Here is a 13,891-nt window from a genome sequence, read left to right on the forward strand (position 1 = left end):
AACATCTTTCTTCATCTTCATTATTTCCAACGTCTGTTGAAACTTTTTTTGCTGTTAGTAAACATCATAATATTTTGCAAATAAAAAAAATCATTATTGTTTGTAGCGAGTAAGTATATGTCCAGCACACACCAGATACATCACGTCTTTACACTTGAGAGTCCTCCATACATCACTCGCTCTGAAGTTATTCCAACATATTACCCCTAACACCTTCAATGAGCGATCGCTGTTGAGCAGCGACGCTACCATTTGATCAACTGTGGTTCAATACCATATTTTCTTACAAACTTTTATTAATGTGCCCTATGTATACCTTTCAATATGGTACAAACAACTGTTCGTTATTTTACCAGGGGCACATGTTGCTGATCCTCTTACTCGACAAACATACTTGGCGAAATTCAATAACCAGACACTTATTTGACTTAATTAATGTTAAAATATTTTTCAGCCTTTCATTTACTGCTAGCGGGCTTAATCATTTATGTGTATGTTAAGTGCATTTTGGATCCTATATCTATCATGTAGTTTTTTAAGATTCTCATTCCTTTGTTATGCACATATCGCATATACTACCACATACATTAGTGTATAGTTTCGTTGTAGCATTCACCACGTGGCCTAAATGCATTTGATTACGAGCTAATCAAATACGTAGTCTTATCTTCATGTCATTTAACTAATAATTTATTTTTCTTGTAGCTGTTACTAACTTTGTTCATTTGTTGCATCATGCTGGAAATTTTATTTCATAGATGCGATTTTATTAACTACTTAGCCTCACATACATTATTTCCCACGCTGCAAAACGTCCTCTAAAAATATCTAATATCATTCAAGTCAATATTTATGTACCAATCACTACAGACATACTTTTCTAGTGCAGCACGTGTTTCTGGATCAGTAACGAATAAATAAACTTCACTGAGATCTCTGTTCCTCCCTCCCCCCCCCCCCTCTCTCTCTCTCTCTCTCTCTCTCTCTCTCTCTCTCTCTCTCTCACACACACACACACACACACACACACACACACACACACACACTGAAACACACTCACGTACATACACACATACGACAATAATGATTTAGATTTGTGTCTGGGACAATACGACATTGTCCCAAGAATACGATGGGCGTTCAACAAGTAATGCCGAGCCTTTTTTTTTAATGAAAGCTGATTGGTTTCATGCCGCATTCCGATACGCCATACTATTCGCCACTCTTTTGGCTATAAAACCCTATTTTGGAACATTATCTCCGGTCAATGCGACGGCCTTACGCTATCTTACTGGGAGGGCCTGTACGACAGCATGGTACAATTGTAGTGGTCGACGCCAGAGCCAACGTTTTGCTGCAGCAGTAACATTCCCATAAACCACGCAAGGCTGCCCACTGAGTTTATCCTTCATTGGACCAAATAGACGAAAGTGGGAAGCTGCTGTAGGATGGATGAGGAAAAACAGTCCAATGAAGTTTCGTGAGCTCCCTTTGGATGCATAAACAGCGCCGAAGTCACGAATTTCTGGACATGTATTCAATCTTGAAAAATTATCAGTTAAAAGACCTGCTCACTGTACTAAGCTTTCGACAGTCATAGTAATGCGATCATTTTGCAGTAATGGCTAGTGGTTGGCATCAGTGATCAGGAGACAAAAACAATGTGATGAAACACTGATGACACTGTTCTCAGGTGTTGATTCCCAGATCGCCGATACTATTCAGTTCTGGACAGAGGTTTGTTCTTAAGAAGTGAACACGTTACAACCTACACAATATACGATCGCCGTCAATGTTTCTCTGTTACGCCCTATGTATAAACTCCGTAAATTCGTTAACACAAGTATGCCTTTGCCAAGCTATATGACTAAAAGTGGAATTACACGAAAATAATAGTTACTTTTGTCAACATACATGATGTGGGGTACATCTGGAAAACACGGAAGGAAATGAGATATATACAATGTAAGATGTATAACTGATTATCTGTTTATTCAAATCACTATGTACAAAAATATATATGTATTTACATCACTCTCACACAGGTATTTCTTCAGATATATAAAAAAGTATTAGACATTACTCACAGAGATACATACTGTAACATATACAATAGATGTACCTGTTCATAGAACATTAGATTCGTCACGGTTGTACAGTGTAAAAATATCCTCAGTAGTGGTATCCCCCATTTCCAGCTCTAGTTCCAGCTCCATCGCGCCCCCTGCCATAGCCGTATCCGCCAGCGGAGTAGGCGGTGAGTCCAGTGTCCTCGTACTCTATGGTGGGCCTGTAGCCGTCCTCGTCAGCCTGGTAGGTGACGACCTGCTTCCGGCCGTCAGGCAGCAGCACGCGGTACTGGCCCTGGGCGCTCTCCCCCTGCCTGGACTCCTCTTGTCCAAAGTCACTCAGCGTCTCGCCGTCCTGCACCGAGTAGCTGAACTCGTAGTTGGCCGGCTCCTGGAACAGACATGTATAAATTTCCTAACTGTTGATTGGAACATTTTAATGAAACTGGAATTATGCATAAATATCTGAATCTGTCAAAGAAACTATGCTAAAACAGCATTTTGTATGTGCAGTCAGTTTTGAAACATTAATTGCCTGTTTAAAAGTGAATCATAAGCTATGTACAACAAATTAAGGTCAATCAAAACTTAGAACTACTTGTGGAAACACGGTGCTCAGTTGGATCAATTCGAATCAGATCTGGATAATATCATGCTATTCAGTACCGATTCGATTTGAGCTAACTGATCATTCAGTTCTATACCTGGAATCACACTCCAGTGTTATCACATAATCCTCTAATATTATAATTATGAGTCACCATAAACTATTTCCTTAATGTGAAAATTCTCATTTACCCCTATTTGTATTATTTACATGCATCACTCTTCAGTTAATTGTTAAAAAATATAAAACTAATCTGTAAAATTAATTTTATGGTTCTCTTTATTAAGCACATGTAACGAACGTTGAGAGTTCTTTATTCAGATTTCCTAACAGGTATGTGATGTGCACAGTACTCCTACATATCTAAGGATTCAAAATAGTGAGCACTGAGTCTATCTCAACAAATGCCATTGATTAGAAATAACAGCTTTCACAGGTAATTGACATTGTGCAACACAATTACGCTCAAAGGCCTTAAAAAGAAATGTTATATCTGACACACTTCTTATGCATTGGGTCAAAGCACTATACCCTCAGAGAGAGGAATGGCCAAAACGATCACTGCCAATAGCAGGGGTACTATAATAACACTATATAATGGTGGAGAGCGAGAGAAATGCTTTGTAAGGAATGCCGCTTACCACATTAGCATCTTGTAGAGCATGTGTGTCTGTTTTACATCTTATGAAAACGAAATTCATTCGATTTTGATATTATTGACTTTGAAAAAAGTAATTTCACTAAAGTCATAGTAATTATGCCGAAAATACTTAGTGACAAATGAAAAACAGACAGGACTACTCTTTAAGCTACTAGCACATACCCAGTTTTGAGGCCAGATTGAGAGCACCACAATATACATTTTAAGCGAATGAAAAATATTTTTAGCACATGCAGTGCAACGTGGTATCATAAAAATATCTAAAAAGTAAGGGAAGTTAATCCAAAGTCTTACGGCAAGTGGATCCTCCTGGGCTCCAGCGCGACCATAGCCATATCCGGGCACTCCATACACAGGAGAAAGGGCACCAGCGTTACCAGAGGGCGCACCGTACTGAGTGGAGAGCGCTTCACCAGAGTAGGACGGGGCGCCGTACTGTGTGGACAGACCGAGTCCTCCAAAGCCAGTGGCGCGACCAGCTGCTGAAGGGGCGCCATATCGAATGGAGAGTCCACCGCCGATTCCCCTACCAGCTCCAAACCTCCTGGAGGAGGCCCTTCCAAAGCTGGAGGAGACACGAGCCGCTGGACCCTGGCTGGAAGCGCCTGAGAGGCCAAAAGCAGCGCCTGTCAGCGCAGGAGCTCCGTACTGAGTGCTGAGGCTATTGCCTGCTGGGGCGCCGTACTGAGAGCTGAGGGAGGAGGTGGAGGGAGGTCCGTACTCAGAGCTGGGAGGCAGGTACGAGCGGTCGATCGGCGCTTCAGCGACGACCGACAATACAAACGTACTCAGGAGGACATAAACCTGTTGATAGAGAAATACATGAATGAGTTCAGAAATCTTTTCTCGAAGGAGTCTGAAACATTAACACAGAAATCTACTAAGAACACTGGATCTGGCCTCCTATACTACACAGGTAGAAATGGCAGTGTCGTATGGCACTACAATAAGCTTATGTGTTGATATTGTGATCTCCTAGTAACTAATGCAGACTATAACCATTTCACCATGCTTACTGCATTCTCCCCATACAGTGATTATCCCTCACAACCTTCATCCCCTACCAAACGGAATATTCCATAGGATGTGTCGCATCAACCAAATTCTCCTTTTAGTCAGACTGCGTCATAAATTTCTTCTTGCCACAATTCGGGTTTGTATCATCTCCTCTAATCCACAATATTCTTATATAGCATCACATTTCAAAAGCTTCTATTCTCTTCTAGTCTGAACGTCTTATTGTCCACATTGCACTTCCATAGAAGATTCCTTTTTTTAGATTCAATTCCATTGCGCCAAAGCCTCCAATATAATGAGAACGTGGACCTCCTCGGAAGGGACGCAATTCACAGTGAGCAGTCACCGATCATTGATTCCATTGCATCTGATCACACCCCTAATTTTAAAATCTGTTCCTGCATCACACGGTAAGAATTCTTGGAAAAAAAAATGCTATGGAAGACCACTAGTGCTATAATGTACAATCTGCGCTCCCCCCTTACACCCTGGATACATTCGTGTAGAGATTCCAGATGACTCAGGCACAGCTAACAAGAAAGCTAAGGATGTGTTTCCAACGTGGAAGCTCCCACAATCATCTCCATAGAATGGATGTTACAGACTTTAAATGGCTATAATCTACATATCAATTATGAGTTACAATGCACTCTCTGCGTGTTGTTGATGTTGTGGTCTTCAGTCCTGAGACTGGTTTGATGCAGCTCTCCATGCTAATCTATCCTGTGCAAGCTCCTTCATCTCCCAGTACCTACTGCAACCTACATTCTTCTGAATCTGCTTAGTGTATTCATCTCTTGGTCTTCCTCTACGATTTTTACCTTCTACGCTGCCCTCCAATGCTAAATTGGTGATCCCTTGACGCCTCAGAACATGTCCTACCAACCGATCCCTTCTTCTAGTCAAGTTGTGCCACAAACTTCTCTTCTCCCCAATCCTATTCAACACCTCCTCATTAGTTACGTAATCTACCCACCTAATCTTCAACATTCTTCTGTAGCACCACATTTCGAAAGCTTCTATTCTCTTCTTGTCCAAACTATTTATTGTCCATGTTTCACTTCCATACATGGCTACACTCCATACAAATACTTTCAGGAACGACTTCCTGACATTTAAATCTATACTCGATGTTAACAAATTTCTCTTCTTCAGAAACGCTTTTCTTGCCATTGCCAGTCTACATTTTATATCCTCTCTACTTCGACCATCATCAGTTATTTTGCTCTCCAAGTAGCAAAACTCCTTTACTACTTTAAGTGTCTCATTTCCTAATCTAATTCCCTCAGCATCACCCGACTTAATTCGACTACATTCCATTATCCTCGTTTTGCTTTTGGCGATGTTCATCTTATACCCTCCTTTCAAGACACTGTCCATTCCGTTCAACTGCTCTTCCAAGTCCTTTGCTGTCTCTGACAGAATTACAATGTCATCGGCGAACCTCAAAGTATTTATTTCTTCTCCCTGGATTTTTTTACCTACTCCAAATTTTTCTTTTGTTTCCTTTACTGCTTGTTCAGTATACAGATTGAATAACATCGGGGAGAGGCTACACCCCTGACTCACTCCCTTCCCAACCACTGCTTCCCTTTCATGCCCCTCGACTCTTATAACTGCCATCTGGTTTATGTACAAATTGTAAATAGCCTTTCGCTCCCTGTATTTTACCCCTGCCACCTTTAGAATTCGAAAGAGAGTATTCCAGTCAACATTGTCAAAAGCTTTCTTAAAGTCTACAAATGCTAGGAACGTAGGTTTGCCTTTCCTTGATCTTTCTTCTAAGATAAGTCGTAAGGTCAGTATTGCCTCACGTGTTCCAACATTTCTACGGAATCCAAACTGATCTTCCCCGAGGTCGGCTTCTACCAGTTTTTCCATTCGTCTGTAAGTAATTCGCGTTAGTATTTTGCAGCTGTGACTTATTAAACTGATAGTTCGGTAATTTTCACATCTGTTAACACCTGCTTTCTTTGGGATTGGAATTATTATATTCTTCTTGAAGTCTGAGGGTATTTCGCCTGTCTCGTACATCTTGCTCACCAGATGGTAGAGTTTTGTCAGGACTGGCTCTCCCAAGGCCGTCAGTAGTTGTAATGGAATGTTGTCTACACCCGGGGCCTTGTTTCGACTCAGGTCTTTCAGTGCTCTGTCAAACTCTTCACGCAGTATCGTATCTCCCATTTCATCTTCACCTACATCGTCTTCCATTTCCATAATATTGTCCTCAAGTACATCGTCCTTGTATAGACCCTCTATATACTCCTTCCACCTTTCTGCTTTCCCCTCTTTGCTTAGAACTGGGTTTCCATCTCAGCTCTTAATATTCATACAAGTGGCTCTCTTTTCTCCAAAGGTTGGTTGGTTTTGGGGAAAGAGACCAAACAGCGAGGTCATCGGTCTCATCGGATTAGGGAAGGACAGGGAAGGAAGTCGGCCGTGCCCTTTCAGAGGAACCATCCCGGCATTTGCCTGGAGCGATTTAGGGAAATCACGGAAAACCTAAATCAGGATGGCCGGAGGCGGGATTGAACCGTCGTCCTCCCGAATGCGAGTCCAGTGTGCTAACCACGCGCCACCTCGCTCTGTTTCTCCAAAGGTCTCTTTAATTTTCCTGTAGGCTGTATCCATCTTACCCCATGTGAGATAAGCCTCTACATCCTTACATTTGTCCTCTAGCCATGCCTGCTTAGCCATTTTGCACTTCCTGTCGATCTCAATTTTGAGACGTTTGTATTTCTTTTTGCCTGCTTTATTTACTGCATTTTTATATTTTCTCCTTTCATCAATTAAATTCAATATTTCTTCTGTTACCCAAGGATTTCTACTAGCCCTCCTCTTTTTACCTACTTGATCCTCTGATGCCTTCACTACTTCATCCCTCAGAGCTACCCATTCTTCTTATACTGTATTTCTTTCCTCCATTCCTGTCAATTGTTCCCTTATGCTCTCCTTGAAATTCTGTACAACCTCTGGTTCTTTCAGTTTATCCAGGTCGCATCTCCTTAAATTCCCACTTTTTTGCAATTTCTTCAGTTTTAATCTATAGTTCATAACCAATAGATTGTGGTCAGAGTCCACATCTGCCCCTGGAAATGTCCTACAATTTAAAACCTGGTTCCTAAATCTCTGTCTTACCATTATACAATCTATCTGATACCTTTTAGTATCTCCAGGATTCTTCCATGTATACAACCTTCTTTTATGATTCTTGAACCAAGTGTTAGCTATGATTAAGTTATGCTCTGTGCAAAATTCTAACAGACGGCTTCCTCTTTCATTTCTTAGCCCCAATCCATATTCACCTACTATGTTTCCTTCTCTCCCTTTTCCTACTGTCGAATTCCAGTCACCCATGACTATTAAATTTTCGTCTCCATTTACTGCCTGAATAATTTCTTTTATCTCATCATACATTTCTTCAATTTTTTCGTCATCTGCAGAGCTAGTTGGCATATAAACTTGTACTACTGTAGTAGGCATGGGCTTCGTGTCTTGTACTACTGTAGTAGGCATGGGCTTCGTGTCTATCTTGGCCACTATAATACGTGCACTATGCTGTTTGTAGTAGCTTACCCGCACTCCTATTTTTTTATTCATTATTAAACCTACTCCGGCATTACCCCTATTTGATTTTGTATTTATAACCCTGTATTCACCTGACCAAAAGTCTTGTTCCTCCAGCCACCGAACTTCACTAATTCCCACTATATCTAACTTTAACCTATCCATTTCCCTTTTTAAATTTTGTAACCTACCTGCCCGATTAAGGGATCTGACATTCCGCGCTGGGATCCGTAGAATGCCAGTTTTCTTTCTCTTGATAACGACGTCCTCTTGAGTAGTCCCCGCCCGGAGATCCGAATGGGGGCCTATTTTACCTCCGGAATATTTTACCCAAGAAGACGCCATCATCATTTGACCATACAGTAAAGCTGCATGCCCTCGGGAAAAATTACGGCTGTAGTTTCCCCTTGCTTTCAGCCGTTCGCAGTACCACAGCAGCAAAGCCGTTTTGGTTAGCGTTACAAGGCCAGATCAGTCAATCATCCAGACTGTTGCCCCTGCATCTACTGAAAAGGCTGCTGCCCCTCTTCATCTTCTCTGCATACTCACAGAAATTCGTTGTAGTCATTAGATGTAGCATGTAACAAGTTGCTGACTCCATGGCATAAACATCAAAGATTGGATGCAGTACAGTCCAGTGAGAAATAGAAGATAATTGGATTCCACTGAACGAACAGAATAAGTAATTTAAAATTTACGTAAATGTGTTCCAAAGTTTACTCAAAGCAAATTTTTTAACTGATGAAATATTAAATACATTATTACAGCGTACACATTTCCACCTGATCACCGGGTCACCCACTTCCAGTCGGAAGTGGCCTGCTTAATATCTACTAGGGGCACCAAAAATTTATTTTCGCATTTCACGCAATTATTGACGGAATTTAAAAATTTAAAATGCTGTCATAATCTACTCATTAACAAATATTACTATGTCCGAACTTCCTCTGAAGGCCTAACGGTACCGATCCTCAGCCGAAGATGTCTCTGGATGTGGATGTGGAAGAACATGCGGTCGTTGTCATTTTTCGTGACCGAAGCCTATACTTCTCATTCAAATAGCTTCTCAATTGGCCTTACAAGGGCTAAGTGCCGCCAGCTTGCCAACAGTTCTCCGCATACCTGAAAGGTCACCCATCCAAGTGCTAGCCAAGTCGGACAAAGCACAACTGAGGTGATCTGACGGTAACCAATGTTACCACTGTTGTTTAACACAAGAACTCAAACATTGAAGTTAGAATATGTGTATAGCTCTTGAAGAAGCTGTGTAACTCAGAGCACGGAAACTACCCTGCGTTTATGTAGTATCCGAAGATACGAGCGCTTAGTGACTTCCAACAAACTTTACATACAATTTCAAGTCTTTTCGAAACATTTTCTGGCTGACACCACCACAAGATAGTAAGTGTGGAAAAGTTTACAGCTTACGACACTTTCGCTGTTCAAACGGTAAAATTTCTGCATCGGGCATGACGTTTTAATTTATTACTTCCTTACTGCTAACTGTGTTAGCAACACATTTTTCCGGCGATTTACCATTGAATATCTCTACAAAATTATAACATCACATGATACATAATTCAGAAGATACGGCGGCTGGCGTGGCATAGCGGTTCTAGGCGCTACAGTCTGGAACCGCGCCACCGGTTCGAATCCTGCTTCGGGCATGGATGTGTGTGATGTTGTTAGGTTAGTTAGGTTTAAGTAGTTCTAACTTCTAGGAGACTGATGATCTCAGAAGTTAAGTCCCACAGTGCTAAGAGACATTCTTTTTTCAGAAGATACGGCATCATAAACATTGAGATGCCTGAAAAATTAGCGTAATATAAAACACGTTAACTCATTTGCTGAGTAATCGGTCATTTGATGCTGTTTTATACATGGGAAATTGATTCTTTAAGGAATCAGGGGTGGGCAGTTTGTGGTTGCGTTCTATTACATGCACGAATAGCTTTAGCATGATTCAAGATTATGAAGTTACCACACAAACATTGGGCTTGGGCTATAAGCAATTAGAGAAAGCAGTTTCATTAATGCCCTAGGTTACTAAATGAATTGAATAACAATGACGTATAAAGTTAAACACGCTACGTTTAGAATGTATCATTTTTATCACTATTATTACTGATATGTTTGTTTATTAGTTCGTCAGGCGCCATGTACACGGATCTAACAAGAGGAGGCCGCCAATTGTGAAATTCAGATGCGATTCATACTGCGCATAATAAAAGCTCATGGCCAGAGGTGTAATGTGGCAAAGCACCAAGATGTACTTCTCAGCCGTTGTCGAGAAAATCGACAGTTAAAAGAAACCGTTGCGGTGAAATACTCTCTACGATTTATAATTTCTTACAGCGTCGTGGCGCAGCGGTAAGCGCTCGGGTTCTTAATCCAAAGGTCCCCGGATCGAATCTCGCACCATGCAACTTTTTTTTTTAGTATTTATTTTTTGTAATTCATATATATATATATATATATATATATATATATATATATATATATATATATAATTCCCGGCCATCGGTTGCAACAATTATGCATATAATGAGTTGTTGAAAGTCGTTTGTCGTGGAAAAACTGGCGACTTCGAACATGATTATGTTTTCCGCAAACAAAGTTGTATTTCACAAATGTTATTAATTATCTTCATAATGTTTACACGTGTAGTTAACGGAAGACGTAGAAACGATATTCCGAAACAAATACGTATAGTGTAAGTCAAACGTTCGAATTAGAGACCCCACGATATATATGTATATATATATATATATATATATTAATTACAAAAACAAATACTAAAAAATAAAGGTTGCATGGCGCAAGATTCGATCCGGCGACCTTCGGATTACGAACCCGAGAGCTTACCGCTGCGCCACGACGCTGCAGGACATTGCAAGCCGTAGAGAGTATTTCACGGCAACGGTTTCTTTTAACTGTCGATTTTCTCGACAACGGCTGAGAAGTGCATCTTGGTGCTTTGTCACATTACACCTCTGGCCATGAGCTTCTATTATGCGCAGTATGAATCGAATCTGAATTTCACAATTGGCGGCCTCCCCTTGTAAGTGTAGCAGCGTGTTAGGCACACCAGTTTCCTCTGCCGCGGCCTCCCTCGGTGGCTGCCTTACCTTCATGTTGTGCAGGTGGTGGACGGCTGAAGCAGAGTGAGTCTACCGAACCAGCTGTCCAGTATATATACCGGAGCTGCACTCCTGGGCGGGTCGCCGCTGCGCGAGATTCGGCCCGGCCGCTCCAGTTAGCGGACTGATGGGGAGGCAGGCAGTTACGTCACCGTGGGAGGCCTTGGTGGCGCCTCGGAAGACCCTTCACGGCCGCACCCTCCCGGCTGCCTTGCCGTCTTTCCGAGGCAGCCAGTCATCTTGCTCCCCACGGCACTCTTCTCATAATAGCCTGCAATCTCCTGCCTCTTTCATTCATCGTAAAGGCATCGCTGCAGTTCCCAAGGACTTGTCCCGCTAGAGGCGCTTGTTCTTTTGATAAGATGAAATTAGACAACATACATTGCTATTCCCAAAGACCCAGATAATGAAGATTGTTGCAGACAACGGTAATACGACCGTTTTTCGCAATGCGGGCTTCTTATGAACCAGTTGAGTAACTTGGATCGGTCTGAAGTTTCACTGACACGTGAACTAGTCCTCATGAAAACGTAAGTATAGTATTTCACCCATACTCAGCAACCTTTAGTTGCGTATATCGAAATAATCAGCAACCAGTTGCATAAATAAGTTTAATTTCTTAACCCATTTCGGGCACTAGTGCACTTCTTCACAAGGTTATATTCATCACACTGACACTCGCAAATAATGCTATAGGTATAACGTTCTGAAGATGGGCACTAAATTTCTTTTATTCAACTGGTTGCTGATTATTTCGATGTAGAAAACCTAAATAAGCAGATAGGAAAATACCCAGTTTTCGAGCATGGTTATGTTTTCGACATTTGTGATCGTTGTTTATTCTGTAAGTCTATGGATCTTCCTCAGGTTTTTCAGCCATTGTGCTGCCAATGAATAACGTAAAAGAAAAACATAGCGCAATGTGCTTTTTTTCTATTTTTATTTGTCATTTGCTGTCCAAAGACGCTATCACATATAACCGGCGAAATTCAAAATAGCTGTTATCAAAACCGTCGCCGGTAAAACTACGTCAAAAATAAGTGCTGACGTAAGGCTAAGAGCAAATTGAGGCGCATATAGCACATGTGACGTGATACGACAGTACAGTGCGACGCGCACTTTGCGCACATGTCGCATGGGTCCTGCGATAATTGAGACGCGTACACATACTTTGCACGCGCTGATTGGCGACAATCTGCGCTAACAGAATCGAGGAGCGCACACCCTGTAACATTTCTCAAACGATTTCAGATGAACTATTCAGTAAAAATATTAGATTCTTGCCTGACTTGTAGCTTTACGTGTCAGCTTAGTGGCGAAGTGCTCATCATCTAGCTGAATGTTATATTTATTGTGATATACATATTTTAGTAAGACACAAAGTTTGCAATGAAAAATAGATGTTGCTATGATTTTGTGTTTGATGTGTATTACACTATATGTTGCTGCACATGAAATTTAGCTAACATATTGAATTTTTCTTTAGACTTGGAAGGAGTCTCTGTCTGCCTCCGATATCGAGAAAGTAGATTCTGTGTAGAGCTTTCGCTCCCGATCTCACGCCGGCGAGAATGAAATATTAACAACATCCCTCATATCTCCTAAACCACTCGAGACATTGAAACGAGATTTTGGCGAGTGGTGGCACTCAAGGAAGAGAGTATTTTGCCGCTTCATAAGCACACTGAACTGTCTTACCTATGGCGATATATCAGAAGTTGTACATTCTATTTTATTTTTTTTTTTTTTTTACTCCAGTGACTGCAATTTTTTAGATTTATCCACAGCTAGTGAAACAATAGTTTCATAGTACGAAAATAAACATGAAATTTCTTCTTTTATGCTACCTCAAACTGACGCAATGTGGTTTTTGTAATCTATTATGTTCTCTGGTCGCCAATTGCTTGAATAGGATACACTGTTTCAGAATTTTGTCACATAGCTGCTGTAAAAATGAGTGTGTGCAGATAATACTGTGTTTTGGCCAGAGATGTATAGTTAAACCCGTTAACAAGAGAAATGTGGCCGTTACTCATAAATGGTGATGCTTCCTCGAATGAGAAAAGGCTAACAATTTACACAAAAATAAATCGCCAATTCTGTTGGAATTGTGGTTGAATCCCCATAACCCCTCGTATTTTTAACACTGAAAGACTGGAATGGAAACTTACCAAACGATATTTCTTTTCTTCATTTGAGCTGTGTTAAAATAATGACAAGCGTACCCTTCAGGTGTAATGACACACACATACCAGATGCTGGTTACTCACCTACGGATTGCCAAACTGACAAAATGTGTGATTCGCGAATAAAATAGTTGTTATTGCGAAAAGTAAAATACTGATACGTCGCACAGCACAATGGCTGGTGTATCGTCAGCAGCCCAGAACAATCAGCGCGAGAGAAATGCTGAAGTGTGCTTTGTGAGAGGCAGAGTTCACATAGCTCGTAAAACATTGTCGTGAAAGTAGCAAATACACTTCAACAAATTAAATATATCACATCATCATACTCTTTCAGGATAATGATACTTTCGGAATAATACCGACCAGTAATTCATTGTGTACCCTGTTGTATAATTAGTTTATTAACACTGATAGTGTGTATGCAACCAGTGAAATGTTTTTTCACGTCTCGACGAGCCGACTAAAACATTTTTATTCGTGAGGGCTTCTCGATTGTTTGTAGCTTGCAGTGAAAATGTTGTGTCCACATGTATGTAGTATAATATGTCTTATTACATCCATATCCAAGTAATGATAGTAAAACTTAAGTACTTCATACCTTGGACGCTTTTTGTCAGGAGCACAAAGGGATCACACCTGTGGAA

The 13,891-nt window shown here is 41.0% G+C and overlaps 1 protein-coding gene across 1 annotated transcript; it reads right to left on the reverse strand.

Moving 5' to 3' along the window:
* Nucleotides 1–1,973: 1,973 nt before the first annotated feature.
* LOC124615742 (pro-resilin-like) lies at nucleotides 1,974–11,072 on the reverse strand. Its single transcript, XM_047143823.1, has 3 exons — nucleotides 11,050–11,072; nucleotides 3,632–4,141; nucleotides 1,974–2,460 (listed from the first exon to the last, which is right to left on the reverse strand). The coding sequence occupies exons 1-3, from the start codon at nucleotides 11,053–11,055 to the stop codon at nucleotides 2,173–2,175; spliced, it is 804 nt and encodes a 267-aa protein (XP_046999779.1). The 5' UTR covers nucleotides 11,056–11,072; the 3' UTR covers nucleotides 1,974–2,172.
* Between the last annotated feature and the right edge of the window lie 2,819 nt (nucleotides 11,073–13,891).

The sequence above is a fragment of the Schistocerca americana genome, chromosome 5, assembly GCF_021461395.2.
Source record: "Schistocerca americana isolate TAMUIC-IGC-003095 chromosome 5, iqSchAmer2.1, whole genome shotgun sequence".
NCBI classification, from domain to species: domain Eukaryota; kingdom Metazoa; phylum Arthropoda; class Insecta; order Orthoptera; family Acrididae; genus Schistocerca; species Schistocerca americana.

What these genes read in the sequence shown, in the direction of transcription:
- LOC124615742 (XM_047143823.1), bottom strand. An exon ending in CCCAGGAGGATCCACTTGCC is followed by an intron (nt 2,461 to 3,631) that starts GTAAGACTTTGG and finishes TGTCTGTTCCAG; the next exon opens with GAGCCGGCCAACTACGAGTT.